This window comes from Coloeus monedula, assembly GCF_965178545.1.
Source record: "Coloeus monedula genome assembly, chromosome: W".
NCBI classification, from domain to species: Eukaryota; Metazoa; Chordata; class Aves; order Passeriformes; family Corvidae; genus Coloeus; species Coloeus monedula.
Window position 1 is genome coordinate 21784902 of NC_138821.1, and position 21965 is coordinate 21806866.

The 21965-nt window shown below is 36.8% G+C and overlaps 1 protein-coding gene across 5 annotated transcripts in view; it reads left to right on the forward strand.

Moving 5' to 3' along the window:
* Positions 1-422: 422 nt before the first annotated feature.
* The window catches only part of LOC309584569 (uncharacterized protein), an 81992-nt gene continuing 60449 nt past the window's right edge, over positions 423-21965 (forward strand). For 2 of the 5 annotated variants that reach the window (XM_082300650.1, XM_082300651.1), the window contains exons 1-3: positions 423-589; positions 12856-12989; positions 20501-20616. In XM_082300650.1, coding sequence (XP_082156776.1) covers positions 429-589; positions 12856-12989; positions 20501-20616 — 411 coding nt within the window. In that variant the 5' untranslated portion in view covers positions 423-428. Of the gene's footprint in view, positions 590-12855; positions 12990-15621; positions 16895-17652; positions 20210-20500; positions 20617-21965 lie in introns of those variants that run through there. The other 3 variants (XM_082300653.1, XM_082300654.1, XM_082300652.1) reach the window with 3 other exon arrangements.

Genomic DNA, 21965 nt, shown 5'->3' on the forward strand with positions numbered 1-21965 from the left:
GCTTCCTCCGCTATGCGACCTCCCCATCGCAGGATCTATGATCCAGTCTCCTGGCAGCCTGGGGCAGGTAGCGCGTGTGAAGGGAGGCCGGGGGAGGGGGTGGACGCGGTCCCGCCCTGGTAACGGCGTCCTGGGTAGCTCCTTGGGAAACCGGAGGGAAGAGGGTTTTTTTTCCCCCTCCCTTCTTGCAGGGGAACTCGGAGTCCCGTCGGCGCGGAGCGAGGGTGCCTGCTCCACCGTGAGCCCCAGCTAGCACGGGAAGAACGGCTGCCCGCCCAGAAACACCTCCAGGGAGCAGTCGAGTCCGCCGCTAGAGCGCCCGCATAATAGGACGCTCTGGCAGGCGCCACGCGCTTCTCTCTGTCGTTGGGCCCGCCTCTCCGACTGTGTGGCACTGTCGCGAGCGGAGCAGTCGTGCAGGCTCCGCCATGATGAGCAGTGGAGGGATCGGGGTGCCGCTAGGCTTCCCTTTGGGCCCCACGTCTGTCATCCAGATCACGAACCTCTCCTCGGCAGTGACCAGTGAGCAGATGCGGACTCTCTTCAGCTTCCTGGGAGATATCGAGGAGCTGCGCCTCTATCCCCCGGAGTAAGCAGGGTCTGCGTCGGCCTCCAGAGCAATAGAGACTTAGGATGAGGAAGAGGCTTAGAGGGGTCGAGAGGATGGAGGGAAAGGAAGAGGCAGAAGGTCCTATGTGCCATCTTGAGTGTGGGCACCAATCTCCCGCACGTGGGGATGTCTGTCACGTGGTCCCACCCCTTTGTATGGGGCAGGAACGTTAGGGGAAAGGGGCTATGCCTGGACCTAAGATGGCGGTCTCGGTCCGGAGGAGGGGAGCAGTCGCGGTATCTCTGGAGCGGCCTGTAGGAATACGGCGAGTTTTGTGTTCTGGTGGCGGTCAGAGCCGCAGTCACCCGGTGGCGGCTGTCGGCACTGAGTCACAGCTTAACAAGACGCGTGCTCGCAGGCTGCTCCGAAGCGCTTCCTAGGCGCAGGTCTCGTTTCCCCCGTTTTCCCGAAAACCTGTTTTCTGTGCCTCACTTTTCGCTCGGATTCATCCCAAGTGGAGGGGGTCAGGCGGGCGGGAGTGCCCCAGGCCTGACCCCCGCCCGGCTGTCTGGCAGGCCGGCCGCGCCACTCGGGCAATGCATGCCGGCGAGACCAGCTCTTTTTGTTCGAACGGCTGTTTTCTCCCGCGAGAAAAGGCCACTCGAGCAGAAGTCAGCGTAGCTGTTAACAGAGGAACGGTACCTGCCCTGTGCTTAGAAATGTTTCCGATAGGACGTTTGCAGTAAGTGAAAGTTAATAACGGACATTACACGTTTCTCTAAATTGTAGCTGTCCTCATTATGTCAACTGCATGCAAGGGATCTGCTCAAATGAGAGATAATATTGTTATTTTGCAAACCTCAATGTTTCTTCCAAGCAGATGGAACAGAAGAGGAAAAGAAATATTTTTTTCTTAACACGTCTGTTGTACTAGGAAGTGAATGGCAGACCGGCCCTTTCAAACCAATTATATATATATATATATATATATATATATATATATATATATGAAAATTAAATAGGAATAGCAGAAAGGGGCAGGGGGAGTCATTCACATTCAGACTTCAATTTTAATACAAAGAAGACAGGAATAAAGTTTCATTATAAAAAAAAACTAGCAAAAGAAGATGGTATTTGTCCATTTTAATGTGTTACTAGATTATACTTAGCTAGATTTGGATGAGGAACGTTCAGAAAAATTAAATGTGATTTGACATATATATAAAGTATGTATAGTAGGCATCCATTCATGTCAAGGTAAAACAGCTTTACCTAGTTTTAAACACTAGTAGATTTATGGTGATTTTTGCACAGTTTTCTAGGTTTTTATTTTGGACTTGTTCCACAGTACACTTAAGATACTTATCATAGAATAGAATCATAGAGTGGCTTGGGTTGGAAGGGACCTTAAAGATCATCTAGTTCCAACCCTCCTGCCATGGGCAGGAACACCTTTCACTAGACCAGGTTGCTCAGGGCCACATCAAATCTGGCCTTGAACACTTCCAGGGATGGGTACAATGTCTCCTTTTTTCCAGTCACCTGGGACTTCACCTGACTGCCAGGACTTTTCAAATATCATAGAGAGTGGCTTGGCAACTACATCAGCCAATTCCCTCAGGACTCTGGGATGCATCTCATCGGTTCCCATAGACTTATGTACATTCAGGTTTCTCAGGTGGTCATGAACCTGATCTTTACATACAGTGGGAGGGACTTTGCTCCCCCAGTCCCCATCCTGCTGTCCATCCACTCGAGAGGTGTGGAAAGAGAGGTTGCCATTGAAAACTGATGCAAAGAAGTTGAGTACCTCAGCCTTCTCATCTGTTGTTACCAGTTTACCAGTGTCATTTATTGGGTGGTGGGGTGGGTACACCTTCTTTGACCTTCCTTTTCTGATTAATAAACCTGTAGAAGCCCTTCTTGTTATTCTTTGCATTTTCTCCTGCCTTAATATAGTTTTGTTATAGCTTTTGCTTTTATCTTTACTCAATTATATAACAGATTTTAAGGGAAATAGATATTTGCTTGACATTTGTATGCAAATAATGTTTGTGCCTATGTATAAAAATCTGCCAGTCTGTGTATACACATAAAATATTATAATCCAGAACCACATCAGGGTTTGACTTGGAAATCCAGTAAACATCAGTTCGAAATGATTAATTTAGTTTTCAGAGAATAGGATGTGGGATTGTGATTACTTATTTTACTCTTGATTTTGTTTACAATTTTTATGCATAACTTTTAGAAATATGCATTTCCTTGTCAAATAGTTCTGGAAATTTAACCTGACTTTCAAATTATTACCTTGGAAAAAAATTAAGCATTTAATGTCTTTCTTGTGAAACAGTAAGAACATGCTTTCTATTGTCTCTCTGAAAATATATTTCAATAATATTGTTATAAGGTCAGAAAATAGTGTTTCATTGGCAAGTGCATGGGTAGATAAGGTATCCCAAGCAAAAAGATGCTACAATATATGTCTGCAATTTGTTACAATTATTTTCTGCTCCTATTTTTTTCTTAGGTATTTAAGGATGTAAGGCTTAGAGTTTTTTAAAAATATTTTTTTCTTTTAATTCAATTAAAAGGAAGTTTGGTTTTTACATTAGAGATGAAATCAGACAAAAATTCATGTCATTCCAGTCAGCTTTAAACTTCTGATGTATTTTAGAACTCATGAATTTCATTACCTTCAGGGAACAGTGGGAAACTCACTTTTTCAGTCCGGTTTCTAGCTGAAAACCTTAATTAAATAAATTGAATTAGTGAATTGAAGGTTTCATGGGTGTCGACTACTGAACAATAAATAATAATTTGCTCTTTTAAATTTATTTTGTGCTGAGGAATAAGAGAAAGGTGACATGGTAGCTTCTGGTCATTCCAGAATATTTGTGTTACTTAAGTAAAAGTTTTCATTGAGACTGGGAACCCATTTGCTAGTCTTAGTACAGAACCACATAATTAAATTAAAAAGCCAACAGTTCTTGTTTCAAGAATAATATATAGTATAATATTAAAAGAGTATTATCCTAACTTTTTTATAGATGACAGAATCATAGAATGGTTTGGGTTGGAAGGGACCTTAAAGATCATCTAGTTCCAACCCCCCTGCCATGGGCAGGGACACCTTCCGCTAGACCAGATTGCTCAGGGTCCCATCCAGCCTGGCCTTGAACACTTCTAGGGATGGGGCATCCACAACTTCTCTGGGCAACCTGTTTCAGTGCCTCACCACCCTCACAGTAAAGAATTTCTTCCTAACATCTAATCTAAACCTACCTTTTTTCACTTTGAACCTATTCCCCCTTGTCCTGTCACTACATGCTCTTGCAATAAGTCCAGCCTTCTTGTAGGCCCCCTTTAGATACTGAAAGGTTGCTATAAGGTCTCCACGATGTCTTCTTTTCTCCAGGCTGGACAGCCTCAGCTCTCTCAGCCTGTCTTCATAGGAGAGGTGTTCCAGCCCTCTGATCACCTTCATGGTCCTCCTCTGGACTCTCTCCAACAGGCCTATGTCCTTCCTGTGCTGGGGACCCCAGAGCTGGATGCAGTGCTCCAGATGGGGTCTCACAAGAGCAGAGTAGAGGGGCAGAATCACCTCCCTCACTCTGCTGGCCATACTCCTTTTGATGCAGCCCAGGATACAGTTGGCTTTCTGGGCTGCAAGTGTGCATTGCCAGGTAAAGCAATGTGATGAAACAAAGTTGTATGTTGCATTGTGTAGAATTGTAGCCTGTTTTCTCTCTTATTCTGTATTGCAAATATTCAGCATACACACAAAATATTTTTACTTAGTCAAGCATGTGTTTGCAGAGTACGATGAAGTTGTGTTCTCTTCTGTATGCATAATTTTATTTATTTTTAAAAAAGGGCATTCAAGTTAAGAGATTTACTGTAATATTTGTAATCCCATTGCCTTTGCTGGGCATGTTTATTTCTAATAGATATGAACTTGTAGTTCTGTTGATGTTCAACAGTAAACAGAATATATAGACATCTATATGTATATGTACATGTGTATATACACTATAAATCATATAAACTCTCCTTTTTCTAATTCAGCATTATGATCTTTCCAAATAAAAGTATCAATTTTCCTTCACCTCTTCGAAATGTCATGTTTGTCAGCCTTCTACTTTTCCCCTTAATCTGCTGAAGTCTAATACATAAAATCTTATATTAAATACTCAGTAGTGTTGTTATTAATTTTTTTTTTTTTTTGCTTGAAAGGAAATAGGTCTCATTCTGGTATTTGTGAATTAACTTGGTCAAGAACATGGACCATTTTGAAGTATTGATCTTGGTAATTTAATTTATTTTTGAAATATTTTTCCCCATTCTTGGAAGATGCAGCATTATATGTTTAGCTGTGGATTATTTTTTTCTTCCTAATTCTCTGATATTTTGCTCTGTCAGAGCAATCCAAGAGATTTATAGAAGTGGTGAATTTGATCAGGTGATCATTTCAACTTTATAGGAAATTCCTTTGATAACACTTTTCCACTATAGTTAATTGTGTAGCATCCTACTGCTGACTTGAATGAAAAAAAAAAGAGATTTATGACTTACTGGGGAGTGAGGATGATGTATCTTGTACGTATAGGCTCTTCAATGATTGTAGAACAAAGCATAGGGCTGTGCTATGAACTAGCATCATGAGAGAGAAGTTCTTTTTTAGCAATTTTCTACATTTTTCCAGGCTCTTGTTGTTGTCTCTAAAAGTGGGATTTGTCACCTGGTGTGCAGTAAGACAATCACACACAGAGACGAGGTATTTGTTTATTTCATATTTGCACAAAGGTGGGTGCTGGGTGGTAAATCCACAAAGCTAGCACACAGAGCAGAGAAGATGATAATTATTTATACGATGTTAATCTAATATATTCCACCTATCTACTACATATTCAATGTTTACTACTCTACTATTGATTACTCATAAAAGGGCTGATTGCACAAGGTATTTTGTAATTCGTTATTAGCTACTGCGCATGCTTGGGGCTCTTTCATTTGAATTGGGGGTCATTTGGTGGTTGTGATGTCCTCCTGACAGAATTACCTTTTACCCAGTTGGACCTGATTTCAGTACAGTTGATGAGTTTGCTTTGTTAGTTTCTTCTTATCTTGGGCAAATGTCCTTTTGGTCTGTAAATTCTGCATTCTTCTTGTCCGTTATCAGTAACCTCCCCCTAGGTCTGTGGCCCCCAAACCATGTCCAGCCCCAAACCCCAACAAGGCGATTCTATTGTCAAGCAACCCATCAAAGACATCATTGTCATTAACATATCCCTTGGTTTCATAGGGTGCAATGGAATATTTCTTAAAAAAACTAACAGGAAGTCTCAATTGTTGAATATAATTACTTGCACTTTAAATAGAAAACATTAATGTTAGATTAGTTGTCATATATGAAATGGAGTGTTGGCCTTTGCATATGAAGTGATGCCTTTTCCTGGTCTTAAAATCAAGAGGCATACACGGTTAGAAGGGGAAAAGGGATTTTACCTTGGTATTTATTTTTAAGGATCCTTAGGTGTACACGTCCAGGTCATATGCATCGAGATGTACCCCACCAAGTCTTTCCCTGTGTCTCTGTCTTTCTTCCCGTGTCCCTCCCAACATTGGGTATAACATTATAGGCTTTACTAATTAGCATATCTATCAAAGATTCCCCAATGAGAGGTTCAAGTGAGCCCCCCCCCTCCCCAAGGAACCTTCCCCTGGATGGTTCTATCTTGGTTTACAGAATATGTTCTGGAGAGGACCTTGGGGTCTGGGGCACACTGATCCCTAGCTACGAAGCTTCTAAAATGTTTAGTCTCTTAGCTTAACAAACAAGTCCAAGAATGTAGGCAAAAAGCACTAGGAATACGGAAGCTGTAAAAAGGTATAACAGGGGTATAAAAGAAAAGGCAAAAATCTTCATGGCATCAAAGTGTTTTCAACTTTTAATTGTTAATTGTTTAATTATTGTTTATTCAAATTACCCATCAACCCAGTTGAGAGTTATTAAGTTCCAAAGTTATTCCCCTGATTAGTTGGTTAAAGAGTGTTTTACATAATTCCTCGTTAAAAATCCTTTGTTAATATTAAGTTCCACAAGTTTGTTCCCCTCTTTAGTCCCTAAAAATTGTAAAAACCCACAATGTCTTAATTCCTGTATGTGTCCAAGTTAATTACCCTGTTTTTAAGAGTTCTCTGAAATACTTATAACCCAATTTTAGACCTTTTACCAAGTGTTCTTAACCTTTGTAAGTTTTAAGTGAGTTTTGAGCTTTGCCAAAAAGTAGACCTTCTAACTGACAGGGAGCTATTTTTAGAACCTGGCCGTTGGCCTGCAACTCAGCACCATGGCAACCTGGAATTTTAATGAGGACTTTTCCTGCCTTTGGAGCCGATGACATCTTTCCCTTAGACAGCAGCGAGCCATTGGCAGACTGAGATTACCTCACCTCAAGACACCACCAATCATCCAGGACCATGGAGGCTGGACAGTGGGCGGTCATGGGCGGGACCCAGACTTTATAAAACTGCTGGACACCAGATCAGAGGGGCCATTTTCACCTCTGATTAGCTGCCGGGGAAGCCCAACGCTGGGAGCACAGGCCTCTACCTCTTTCAAGAGGCAATTTAACCATTCTGACTTTGGGCTAGCTGAAGTCACCCCAGCATTGTAAGGTCTCTGCCTTGGGACTTCTGAGCCGGTTCGGCCAACAAGGTCTCTAATCACTGCAGACCCGGTTTTTGGTTTTTTTTTTTTTTTGGCTTTATAATTAGTTTGTACTTGGATTTTTTTTTTTTTTTTGCTGATTGTTCTTTTAATAAATTGTTCTTAATTATTTTAATTAAGAACCAAGAGTTGTCTCATTCCTCACATTAGTTCACTTAAAGTTCTTGTACGGATGCACAATGTGGAGAGGAAGAGAGAGAAACCACCCCAATTTTTTAATGCATTGAATAAAAGGCAGGTTCTTTAAGATGACTCTTCAGTATTTCTAGTGAGCTTCCTGAACCCAGTGACTTTTCCCAGCAATTAATATCTTAAGACTGGGGTTTTAAAGTAGCAGTTTCTGACAAGGTCCTTTATTTTGTATACTGAATTGATTGGGATGACTTTTATGAATGTTGAACCAAATCACACTATGCTCTTTGGTAGTTAGTCACTTCATGTTTTATTTTCATTCATCAAAGCCCTTCAGTTTCTTCAGTCACTGCTAATCAGACATCCCATTAAGAAGGATGGATTTCATATCTGTCATTTTCCTGAAAGCTTAGTTCTCTGTGAGGAAGTGTCTCATGTATTAGAGGTTTTCACACTTTATGCAGATGGCAGTAAATGCTATTTTATTATTGTTATTTTCTGAAGAGGCCTGCGTGAACTGCGAATAGTCTGCTTTCAGATTCAGCATTGAGGGCATTGGAAACTCTTGGTGCTGAAGAAGTTTCCATGTGGTCATCATTCTGATTTTAGCTATTTGTCAGTGAGACTTCATTGACACTGAAAACAATATTTCTTTTTATTGAAAAGCTATTGTGTATCATATTTCAGTAGGCCATAATGCTTGTTACTGATGGCTGTTTGTATTTATTTTCTTACAAGAAAAATTTAAATTTGACTTGACTGTACAATTATATACTGTTCTGCTCTCTGGAAGGCTTTAAATGGAAACTTTAATCTAAAAATTGAAAGCACCTATTTGATTAATAACATCAGTAAACAAGTTATGTGGAGGTGGGAAGAGGGTTGGGGTTTTTTTAATCCACTCATTTTACTCTTAAGTAATTTGTATTTGATTATCAAATCTTAAAGAGACTAGCTGAGTGTATATTTTATCATGTTGCAATGGTCTGCTGTATTGTTTTAAAATTGGTGTCAAAAACTTGCCCAAGAAACTTTGACTTAATGAGATTTTTAACCATTTCCTTATAAGACCTGTCTCTTATAGACTGCTGTAAGTAGCTTTCAGTGCTCAAAGACCCCTTTTGTTCCATTTCATTACTATTGCCAAGCATTTTGGTTACCTCTTCTTCCCTGTCCCATAAACAGAGCTTTAGCCTCAAGAAGTATGTTCAGAGAATTTGTGGGGTTTTTTTTCTTTTCCTAACTGTTCAGAAATGAAAGTAATGGATGTTTGTAAAATCCTTTCAGAAAACAAGATTTCAATGTTGTTGACTTTTTTTTATTTACTTGTATGTATAATATTTTTCCCTTTTGCTTACATCTTGAGGAAAATAGGAGGACTGAATTGCAGGTTTCTAATTTTACCAAATGAGATCTGGTTTTTTTCTGAAGCTAAAGACTTTAATATCATAAAGAAAAGTTAAAGATGTATATGAAAATGATTTGGAAAATTATTATTAGATAGGGTGAAGCTGTTAACAAGAACAGAAGATAATATTACAGTCGCAGCCTCAGTAAGAGAATTTATGTCCTAAGAGTTACTACATCAGGGCCTTGGTGTGGATTTTCCACTTGTGTGTAGAAGAGGGTGGCTTTAGTGGGGCTTCTGTCATCTTCAGTGATATTTTGTCATCAAAGTCTGAGGAAAAACTCCTGACATTTTGAATATCTGTGTATGGTCCTGATTTAGGTAGAGATCTAAATTCTCATGTTGAGAATGGAGAATTGCTGTCATTGTTTAACAGGTGCTCCTCAGTTTGCCATTTGCAAAACCATGCTTTTGCGTTAGGTTTGTCACCCAGTTGAAATCTGCGTTTCAGAGAAGCCTTTAAAATTACATTTGTAGTGATAAGCCTTCAAATGTGGCTGTAAGAGGATTTTTGATCAGTTAAATATTGAAAAGCTTTATAGAAACTGAATTTTTGCAGAATAAATTGTTTGAAAGCAGGGAGGCACAAAATGTCTGCATCAGGTGTTGAAAGCCCTGCTATAATACTGTTTGCTTCCAGGTGTTCTGGAGTTGTCTTGGAAGCTAATACACACGAGTGTTTCTTAGGTGTTATATCCTGCAGTGGCTGCAGTATAGATAAAGCCTTTGAGATAAAATACATAGAGCCTTATTTAAATGTGATCTGCACAATTATTCCAGAACATCTTATTTTGACAGGTTGTTAATTTCTGTTGTTTTCCCCACCATCACCACCCTGAGAAAATTTGGACCCTTAGAGGGATGTTTTGTAGCCTTTTATTTGGTTTTTCACTGTAGATTTCTGAATAGGTAATTTTTAAGTTTTTGGTTGGTTTTTGTTCTGTTGGGAAATGGATGTTACTGTCTCCCTACAAAGGAAAACAAAAATGGTAGAAACATCTGAATACTATTCATATCTTTATTTCTTTTTGAGTTTTCTTGCATTTCTAAAGAAACTGGATTATAGTAACCTTAAATCAGAGATGTAGGACTTGCTTTTTTGCATTGGTGCTTTGTAACCGTAGGAAGAATATGACTACTTCAATTCAGCCTTGAAAAGGATTGGCAAAAAAATAAATCAAAAAAATGGGTTAAAACAGAATAGGACTTTTCTGCTTTAAGAAAGACTTCTTACGAAGCCTACTGGAGAAGTTTAGGAGGCCCACTTTGTAAAAGAAGAGGACTCGGTCACTGTGAAACTTTTTAGAATTTTAGAACTTTTGGATCTTAATCGTCTCCCTCGATGTAGATGCAGCATTGATGTATTTTCAGCAGAGGTGGTCTCCTTTATAAGAGAATTTCTCGTTTTCATCACTTCTGCAGTGAATCTCATTATTAGCTTAACTTTCAGAAAACACTTTGTAGCAAAGCTTTTTTTTAGAGCCTTGTTGCAGTAGTATTCTTATGTTAATATATTGTAACACGCTTCTCAGATAGCTTTTGTGATTGAAATCCAGGAAATACAGAGAAGGAAATATAGAAATGACACTTGTCATAACTGGCTCTGTAGTTGAAATTTATAAGGTTTATTTATGGAGCCTGGAACTGCCTGGAACAGAATTATGTTTTTGAGTTACCAATGAAAACAATAAAGAAAAAAGCTAAGAGATGTTAGAAGTTTGAACCAGATAATTTTCAATGGAGGCTTCAACCGTTTGGGTTGTAACACTGGCATATGTATTAAATAAACAAACCCCAAATAACAATAAAAAAATCAAAAGACCCTCCCCCTCAAACTTACCCACACAGGCCCCCATCCCCCCCAACCCAAAACAAACAAAAAAACCTGTGGCCATTAAAAAAAAAGAAACCCTTTGCAATGAGCAAAGTCTGGCTCTTCAGAATATGTAATATTACAAGTTGCATGCAAACATTTCTGCTGAGTACTGAGATAGTCATAGCTCTTTGTCAGCTCTGATGGCAAGTGTTCTGAATCAAGACCTTACAGATGGCTCAAAAGCCATTTTTATACATTTATTTCCTTCCTGAATATGAAAGCTTGAAACTGGGAAAACGTGGTCCACTACAGACAGACAAATGGACAGAAGAAATGTAGTAATCTTGCAATGTTTTTATAAATTGCATAAGGTTGACTTTCATATTTATGTTTCTCCCCCTTCCTGTTTATTTTTCTTCCTCAATGTCTCTGTTTTCACAGAATTTTCCATCATAAATGTTTCTGATTGCCATTCTGAAGTTGACCAGCTCTCTAGATATTTTATCTAAATGTTACCTTTCTGGTAACCAGAGACATACCAATCTGCCTGCCTCAGACTAAGTTCTGGGTTCATTTATGCAATTAATATGATGAAATAACGTGCCTAAAACTTGTGATTTTTTATTTAAATACTAAAGCCTAATTATTTCCATACAACAACTTTGGAAGTACCTGCTTGGAATTTGAGGGACTGCAAGATGGATTGGACTAAACTTGAACTCCTTCTGGTACTTCTGAAAGTTGATAAGTGTTATAGTTAAGAGGGTCAAGATAAAACAGTTCAGACAGTGTATTTTCCATGATTTACTATTTTTCTAGAAGATAGATGGTTTTTAAATGGAACTTGCTGATGTTTCAGCAATATCCTTTTGTATTGTCTGAAGGTTTCACCTGTACTTACTTCATATGAAGAAATAAACTAATTGTGTAAAGAGTATAAATCTTCACTAGGGAATAAATTTTTTAAAGCAAACTTTGTTTTTGATCAAGATTACAAAATTTGCATATTGTGCTTTCTGATCTATCTGTTGGTGTACTTTCTAATGGAAAAGCAAGTTACCCAACATATGTATTTTTAATTTTCTTCTTTATTCTAGTCTAATAGTGAATTCTTCCTACTTCCTCCAGTGTTATCCTGTACCACACTATGCCAAACTAAGGCAGATGATAAAAAGGATTTTTGTTACATTAGTGAACTAAGACATAACAATTGTAAGAATTCTCAAGAATGTGTTTTTATCTTAATATGATTTAACAAAATTTCTTTTGTGAAGGCCTAAGAAAGAGTATCAGTTAATATGGGCTAATATCCAAAAGATCCACTAAAAATGACTGGGCTTACTATCATAGAATTTTAGAATACCCTGAGTTGGAAGGGACCCACAAGGATCATCAAAGTCCAACTCCTGGCCCTGCACAGCACCATCCCCAAGAATGACACCATGTGCCTGAGAGTATTGTCCAAATGTTTCTTGAACTCTGTCAGGCTTGGAGCTGTGACCACTTCCCTGGGGAGCCTGTTCCAATGCCCAACCACCCTCTGGATGAAGAACCTTTTCCTAATATACAACCTAAACCTCCCCTGGCACAACTTCAGGCCATTCCCTCAGGTCCTGTCACTGGTCACCGCAGAGGAGAGAGCAGTGTCTGCCCCTCCTCTTCCCCTCACAAGGAAGTTGTAGACTGTGATGAGATCTCCCCTCAGTCTCCTTCAGACTGAACAGACTAAGTGACTTCAGCTGTTCCTTGTATGGCTTCCCCTCAAGGCCCTTCACCATCCTCTTGGCCTTTCGTTGGACACTGATCTTTTTAAACAAGGTTTATTTGGAGGATAAAAGATAAACTATAAATTATTTACTCGAAAAATGTGTCCTGTAAATATGCTACTTACAATAGCAATGTAATTTTGTTTAGCAAGATTTGTAAAGAAAATCAGCCTTGTTAATTTGGGCTTTTGGCTTCTGTAAGTTTCCATTAAAAAGAAGGAGGGGCTATACTATGAGTTTTTAAGTGACAAGGCAAATTAGTAAATTTGTAAATGTTGTAAAAATTAGTAATTTTTTAAGAAGGCAAATTAGTAAATTTCTATACTTGTCTTTTGGGTAACTTTTCCAGGAAATCTAAAATTTTTTTTTATTAAGAAATAGTAGTTAAAAATATATGCATACATTTATTTAATATGGCTAATTGTTGTTTTTTTTCCTTTTATCTTACAGCAACGCACCTCTTACTTTTTCCTCCAAAGTATGTTATATTAAGTTTCGTGAAGCATCAAGTGTTGGTGTGGCCCAGCATCTAACTAACACGGTTTTTATTGACAGAGCTTTGATAGTTGTGCCCTGCGCAGAAGGTTGGTATTTTAGACATTCTTCTGTAGTGTTGCTCTTTGTCCTGTCTGCTAATTGTTTTAAGCTTTCTATCTAAAGAGGCAGTGCTCTGTTATTTTATTTTATTTCTGTAAAAAAAAAGTCTTGAAACAAAATTGAAAATCGAATGAAGAAACCCAATTATCTAGATTAAATTGAAATCCAGCATTAGAAAAAAAATAGTTGATTTGAATTAGGATAGTTCAATTTTCCACAGTTATTACATATTTTGTGGGAAAAGAAGGTAAAATAATACTCTTCATTATGGTTTGTGTTGGCAACCTTATTCCCACACAGAGTTCTCTCTGAAGTCAATGGAGCACTGAAAAGATAAAACAGTTTCCTGGCACTGTGATAACACTGCAGTTTGGATCTTAATGTGTTGCCCTTGGTGTGGTGTTTTGGTTTTGGGGTTTTTTTTAAGATAGTAATTATTTTTCTTCTTTTTTGGACCAAATTCCAATTTTGTCTTGTAGAAGTTATATATGAATTTGACTATTTTAGATTAATCTAATCTTACGTATTTTGCATTTGTGATTATAATTGCTGTTTGAATATAAATATTTACCTGCTAATTTAATAAAAAGAGTTTCAATTTTCCTTTCTTGTTCCTGTGGAAAATATTACTTTGTGTGCAATAAAAAGGCTTTCTTATGCATACTGGTACTCTTCTTTGATTTTAGATATCTTTAAAAATGCAATCAACTGTAAAGAATGCTTCTAGTGTAAAATATTTTTATAACTCTTAGTAAAGTGCTTGGTGAATACTAAATTTACAAGTGTTTCTTTAACTGGCTTTGAGGTCCTGCTTTTACATATGTGTTGAATACAAGGTAGTTCTTATTGTTAGTATACTATCCCAGATTTAAATGCAGTTCTATGAAGCATGGAGTTGGGCAGAGCCCCATTGACTTCATTGTGATCATTGTGGGAATTGAGCATTTGCCCATTTGGATCTGGATTGACTCTTTGGAGTGTAGTATTCCAGTTGATGGAGTGAAGCTAACTTCACATGGTAGCTGTTTTGCCATGAACAAAAATATTTAGAAAGATTGATCCATAAACTGCAGCAAGTCCAGAAATATCTGCTATTAGCAGGACTTTTATAACTGCAATAGTCAGGTTTTGGTTCAAAAAATACTGTTGACTTCTTGGAGTTTGTTAACAGTGGTCCCAGAGTACCATTTTTTGGCATTTTTGCCACATCATGGTCTAGATAGTATGAGATTAATGCTGCTGCAATGATGGTCTGGGGGTTTCCTAGCAAACTCTGAGAAGTCTTAAAAATGTCATAGACTCATAGATGACCTACAGTATACTGTCTATTCTTGGAGCCTTGTTAACATGGGCATATTGACAAGTCTTTGTGAAGCCTAGATTTTTAGTTGCTTTTATGGTTTGTTTGGGGAGCTTTTGGCTTTTATTTTTGGAACTTGTTCTTAAACCACAAAGAGGATATTGCTGTATCCACTTGAAGCTTTGTAGAGGCTTTGGGTAGGCAAAATGTACCAGAACAGAGTTTTTATTGAAAAATTGCCCTTAAGTAATTGACTGCAAATTCTTCAGAATCTTAGTTTTATGTTTCATTGAAAAGACCTTAACACTGGTTCAGTACTGCCAGAGAGGAAAGATTGTTACATAATGAATGAACAACACTCTGGTGTTTTTTCTTGAGATCACTGCATAACGTGATATGACAACAGGCAGGTAGAGCTACGTTTTCCTGTGTCTCTTGATGGTTGGCAATGAGGGGAAGGAGAATAAAATCAAAGTTCTGAGAAATCTTGTTCCAACCCTGTTTGTAGCTGACTTATTAGGCATTTCTCAGAAAATGTATTACAGAAAAATTGTCACTGTTCTAGACCATTCTGGACCCCACAGAGATTTATACATAATTAGGTGAACAAGTGATTGGGTTGTGAGGTCAATTATTTTTTTAAAGTCAGAGTGCTGTTTCCATGTAACTTTCTAACAGAATCACTAATTTTAATTTGCAAAGATGTGAATTCATATAGGTTTAACTTTCTGAGAAATTTATTCTGTGGGATAAGCATGGCTTTCAAGACCATAGTGTAACATTTTTTATTCACTATGTATAATTGTTAATGGAATCAGTGGAGTGTATAATGGGCTTTAAAAATAACAATGGCTATATTCTACTGGAAGGTTAAATTATATTGGTGGCCAACAGTGCCAGCAATAAAATGTTTCATGTTCTGAATCAAACATATAGGAGGGATAAAATGAAACTCTGAAAACTTAGTTTTAAAAAACAGAATAAAATCTGAAATTTGTAGTATATTTAAACAGTGGTAAATTAAGAGTATGAGGAAGGAATCACTACACAGTGAAATCAATGTTAATTTTGTGATATTTAATAAACAATTTAACAAAAATAGAATTGTAAATGAATTAACTAGTTGTCAAAATATAACTTTCTTTTGTATGTATCATTAGGTTTTTCTTTAAACATTATAGTTTGAGAACACAAAAGTTGAAAGATAAAGATACCACCCTAATAATTCTAAATTTTATGTCCACATTGTCTAGTAGATGGATTTTGACTATTAATTTGGTTTTGTATGTTTTCTCTGTGTGATATTTGTGCATTATTAGATGACTAGACTGGCCAAGGCAGACCTGTTACACTTGCCTGAGTTAGGCATTGTTTGCCATGCCACTAAACCTGCCGCCAAGTGAAATCTTCATGGGGGAAATGAGATTGAAGTCTGGCCTGCTGAAGATGGACGCCCTGTCTCTGTTTTTATTTTATTTTGCTTTCTTTCCTTTGTTTCTTTTATTTTTACTTTTAAATTTTTTTTCCCCTTTTTGTTTTGTTCTGTTAAATCCCTTACCCTTGTACTTGTGAACTGGTAATTCAGCACTGAAAAAAACGATGTTTTGTAAAGGATTCATAGTGTTTCATTTTGAAATTGACCTGAAGCTACTTGTGGATGGTATACAGAGAATTTAGGATATGTTTAAGTTTTATGCTGTGAATTATGGATAAATTTTGTTTGGAATACATTTAAGCATCTAAATTCAACAGATGAGCACATTGTGTCAGACTGGAATAGTGAAAACTATATCAGTTTTAAGATGCATTCTTTCATATGTTATGCTTTGTGAGCTTATCTTGAAAGAGGAAAGTTGAAACTTTCTGGAGAAATTAACTTTACAAAGTAAAATCATGATTTTTCTCTGCTATTTTTCCTTTTCTCAGCAGAGTACTTTTAGGTTGCATGATCTGTTTAAAAGAAGGCTTTCTATTTATATCTAATATGAAGTGTTTAAAATAACTATTTCTGATATTGAACTTTTGCGAGTATTGAATGTCATGAAATATTTGTTTGCTTCTGATGAAACCTTGCTCCAGTGAGGTCAGTGGCAGTAAGATTTCATCCTTTTGTTTTTGTAATTTTTAGAAAAAACTGTTTACCACTCATAAGTGCAAATGCAGCCTGAGATTTTTGTTGGAATGTGTTGTGAGGCACATTGTCTTTCAACACTGTTATTCATGGGAAGATTGAAAAGTTGTGTGTGGGTGTGTGTGTGTATTGCACTTTTACATACTCCAGTGGTCATTATTTCAAGAAGAGTTTTTTAAAAAGTATCATCTCACAATCTCAGAAGCCCTGGCGCAGTTCATGCTGGAGTGATTGAGAAAGTTCTCATCCCTAAATGATGTTTGTTCTTGTGAAACAGAAGCCCTAAAACAGAAGTGCTGGACCAGGTGATGTGTCTAGTCCTCAGGCATTGCTCTTCCCAGCCAGCTGCATTGGGACCAATTGGCTTGACTCTCATAATGCACCAAGCTGTGAACTGTAGCTGGGAAGAGCCTCATGATCTCTGTTGGATTTAGCTGTGCCAGTTGAGGTAATTACAAGTAGTTGTAATCTCTTTAATCTCTGCTGCTAAATCCAATAAGAATCATGAATTGAATCACACAGAAATTATTTTATTTGTAAGTGTGCATTTTCCATTGATTTAAAATAGTAGAAAAATAACAATTCCTTTAAAATTCTTTCAAGTAGATGGAAAAAAAAAAGTATTTAAAAAAGAAATGTATTTAGTTATTTTTGAAGCAGTTTTGGGGGGATGGGAGGATTAACCATGTAGTTTCAGTATAAAGTGTAAGAAATTAATTTCTGAGCACATGGACAGTGATAAAAATACTGTGATTAGTACCTGCTTAACACAGATATTTCTGTTCAGCATTTAGCAAAATGGATTCTGGTACAGACTAGGTTGACTAGGTCTCTTAAGCACTTACTTAGGAAAACTGTACATTTCTGAAGAAGCATAAGGTACCTCTAGTTAATACAGAGCTAATCTCATTTGCTTCCAGATTCCTTTGCAAAGTGAAGAATAAATAAATAAATTAATGATCATAGAATATAATTTACTAAACACTCATAAGATTCAAATAAATATTTCTAAGGGTGTGGTATAGATGTGCCATATTTATTTTGCCTGTTTCCCTTATTAAAAAATAAATATATTTGCCTCATTTCCATTCAGCTTTTAAATACCATGAGTTTAAAAACCAAAACAGTTATTCTTAAACTAAAGTGTCCTAATTTGTTATGTCATTACTGACATATTTTGTTGAATTTTTGTGGGTTTGGATCCCTTTGTAAAATAAATTAATGGAGGCTGTAACTTGTGAGGTTATTTGGCCTTACATATTAATTTATTTTTCAAAACTGTCTAAAGAACAGGGAAGTAAATTTGCAAGATATTTCAGGCTTTTGGTTTTGGGGTTTTTTTTCCCACAACAGTTTATTTTCTACAGAATTGTTTAAAAGTTTAACCTGATCTTAAAAAAACTTTAAACCTAGAAAGGGGTATCTTTTCAAAAGACAGTATCTGAAAATGCAGGCAAATTTTCAGGGTTCTGTCTGTAGAGATAGATCCTTCTTCATTCTTGAATAAAATAAATGAACAGATCTTTGTGGCATGGAACTGACCAACTAGATTTTGTATTTAACATTAAACATTATGTTGTTGAGGGACCAAAGTATTCTGGAAATAATGCTGCTAACTTTATAGTTTATATATGTATGTTATTAATTTTTTTGAACTATAATAGTTTATTTAACTGAAATTGTTCAATTGATTCCTTAAGCAATGTTTGAGCAAATGAATAATGAATAATTGTAATTATTTCAGTAAGGTGACCCATATGCTTAAAGTTTAGAATTGTATTTAAGTACATTTCTGAATTTGACTCCCTGTCAGTTTAGTTATATGCATATGCATAACTCAGTTCCTATCTAAAAGGGCTAAATGTCTTAAGCATTTCTTAAGTTTATCTGGTTAAGTGTGTATTGAATTGGCTGTATGTAAGTACATACTTAAATTAGGCATATGCTTATGTATAATATTGACCAAGGATCTAAATTAGAATGCAGATGTACCACTTTAGGAGCCATTTCTGCCACTGAATTTACTTGAGCCATGTCTGTTGATCCTGTAGAAACCTCTATGAGTACCCAGTTAATTGCAAGATGCTGGCTTAGCAATCATTTGAAAATGCTTAAGTATTTTGTTTTTCAGAACTGGTATATAATTGTATGCCTAATTTGCACACACGGTTGTTGGAACTGTATATTTGGAAGCCTGTTAGTTAGCTACATAGTAGGCAGGATGTGAGGCAAGGTACCTGATTCTCATGAGCAGTCTGGCAAATCAAATACACCTCTCATTGCATGCCTGACTTCAAAATGAGACCTGTTAAGAGTGCTCAGCATTGTGATGATGACTCAGATTTATGCATGTTTTTATAAAAGCCCTGGAAGACATAATTGCACAGTTAATTCTTAAGTGTTAATAATTTTCCTATTTTTCTCCTTTAGATAGCAAAATAAAGTGGTTTGTTACATGTTAAGGAGCAAGGTGCCTCGAAACTTAACATAAATAAAATAACTCTAAATAGGTGTGAGAAAAAAAGAAGACTACTGTTATTTTATCTTTTCTAATCCACTCATGCTACATATAAATTAATTTTCATTTATATTTGTCTTGTCCTTTGTATCTCCAACTCTGAGTCCTTGCTGCAGATCTGTAGAACAGGTTTGCAACTTTTGTCTTTTTTTTAAGTAGTATGATTCCTGTGGGGTTTATTTTCACAAATATAGCTAAAATTGCACAGTGTTTTGAAAATAATATCATATTTTGGTTTTTTATAACAATATTTATATTAATTTTTAAATTCTGAAGTTAAGGGGTTTATAGTTAAAACATATAATGTTTGAACCAAAGCAGTAAAAGCCACTGACACGGTATTTGTATATACCTTGACTTTTAAAACAATGTTTAAATACAAGCATTTACATTATTAAAATGCATGTGGTAATACCAAAGGGCTCAGATAGATAGCATATATACAGTTACTCCAGTAATTTTGAATAAATCATAGATAACTAATGTAATTAGAACTTCTTTTCTGTATTTTTTCAGTTCAATGTTTAATATTTGTACCAGTTTAAATGCCTTTGCATTTCAACTTTAAAACATACATTTAATTGCATTTGTAATTAACTATTACATCTTTTGATTTTTGAAGATTTTTTATTCTTTTGTTAGCAGTCTAATTGTAACTAACTTTGAATGAAACCTGTGTTTAGTTCAGATTAGATATTCCTTAAACTTTTTGCATGACAGGGAAAATATAATATAGTTGAAGTAGTAGGAAATATAGGAAAATATAGCTTGCTTAGCTGATCAGTTATATTCTCTTCAATTTCAGTAAATTTAAAGCTAATTTATCAAAATTGTAGATAAACTGAGGTGACCTAGAATGTAAGACAGTACAAATATGAATTTTTCTGCCCTCCCTCCACTCCCAACTTCATTTGTAGTATGTCTTGTGTGGAGTCACAGTAGGGGTTTTTTAATTTTTATTTATTTTTACATCAAAAGTAGGTAACACCAGAGGGTGGAAAAGCTCATGAATTTCAGTTAACACATACTTTGTTCCTTTCTTTTTTTAACTGATTTGGTTATTTGCCATTTCTGGGGATTAAACTTTAAAAAAATGTTCTTCTTTTCTGTATCTGATGTTCTGTGTGCTATTAGTGATGCAGCCAACACGAACGGTTGTCATGTGTAAAACAGCTTTCGATCACCGTGAAAACACCGCCCTGGGAAAGCGTCCTTGCTTGATATCGTTTGGTTCATGAACATTAAGTTTCCAGTACAGGTGACCCATAGCTCCAAGTGTTAAATAATTGTGTACATTATTCAGTTTTTAAAATAATAATCAGTGAATGACATTGCTAGTCTTTGAAGTTCTGCTCACTTTTGTTTTTCCTAGTAGAGGCAGGTTAAAAGGAAATACTTAAGTTCGTATCTGTTTCTTTGTAAGGATCCGGTAAATAGATTCATTCTTATTTATTACTTTTTTAAATGCAAGGGTAATTGTAAAATCATAGAAAGAGTAACATCTGTGTAGTGTTCCAACTCTGTATAATGCTTTCATTTGCTTCTTCAGGTAAAATCCCAGATGAAGCCAAAGCCCTTTCTCTATTGGCACCTGCTCCTACTATGACAAGTCTGATGCCTGGTGCAGGGTTGCTTCCTATACCTACATCAAACCCTTTGACTACAGTAAGTAAAATTCAGTCTCTATTTGATTTCTGGTTTTCCTTTATACTAAGTAGCCTTTCTGTGTTCAGAGAACAAGAACTATCTGATCTGTGGATGTTGTCCTCTTATATGCTAAATCAGTGAGGTTTTAGCTGTGGTGCCTAGAGGGTAGATTACAAGATGTCCATGCACTACCCTTCCTGGTGTTTCTTTCAGATTCTCGGTTTGCAAAATAGTGGATAAATACTGGGTTTGGTTGTTTTCATTTTAGTTGTTGTCCCTTCCCTAGACCCATTAATTTGATCCACTGGCAATGCTATCCACCTCCTAATAAATTGTTAAAAGACCATAGTTAAATTGAAAGAGTTCTTCATAATATTAAAATGCTGCAATAAGATGCTTTTCCTTTATATCTCTATGACATGGTTTTTGACTGTTAGCCTAACAATGTTTTTACTGCAAAAAGCATAGAAACTAGCTACTGCTGCTTCTACTCAGTTTCCTTTTGCCTCTGTAAGCGTTTCTTGACATCAGCAAGCTGCTGTGCCCTAATCAAGAAGAATTCTGGAAACAGTAAATCCTACTTCCAAAAATTTGGCTTAATGTCACTAACCCTATGTTATTTGAAGATGAAAGCCCTCAGTCTTCCAAACATATTGCAGTAGTGTGTGTATTGATGCTGTTACTGGTACCATCCAGGATTTTTGACTCATGTTAACGGTGTCCTGCCGATTCTCAAACCTATCTGTATGTCCTGGAAAACCCAAAATGTTATTGTATTTCATATCTATCTGTGCCCAAAATTGTTACTGTCTCTTTAAGACCCGGCGGCCGAAAAATGGAACAATAGGGCTGGGGCTGGGGAGTGCCCCAGGATTTTTAGAAGTCAGAGCACTCAGGCAGAGCTCTCTCTTGTCTCTTGCCTTTCTTGCCTCTTGGCTTTTGTCATAGAGCTGAGGCAGCGCGGATGTAGGCTCCCTGTCACTGTAACCCGCAGGGACGGTGAGAATCACGACACAGGAGTCCAGGGTAAATGGGATGGAATGGAATTATTTAATTAATTACAGACTCATTTATATAGCATTGTTTGCAAAAGTGATATAACATTATTGGGTGCTTGATCATACACCTCCCAGAGTGATTGGCTGAATGCTACGACACCTATTTCAAAATATTTTCTTCAGTGAACCAAAACAATATCCACTGCATTCTCACAACACCCTGCACCTGCAAATAGTTTACAAAATAGCAAACTGTCTCAGCTTAGTTTGCGTGAGAACGGAGACTTTCACAGAAGACTGTAAAAGGTGGAAAATTTCTCTGCCAACTTTTTTAGCATACATAATTCCCCCTTTTTGTTTTAAAGACCA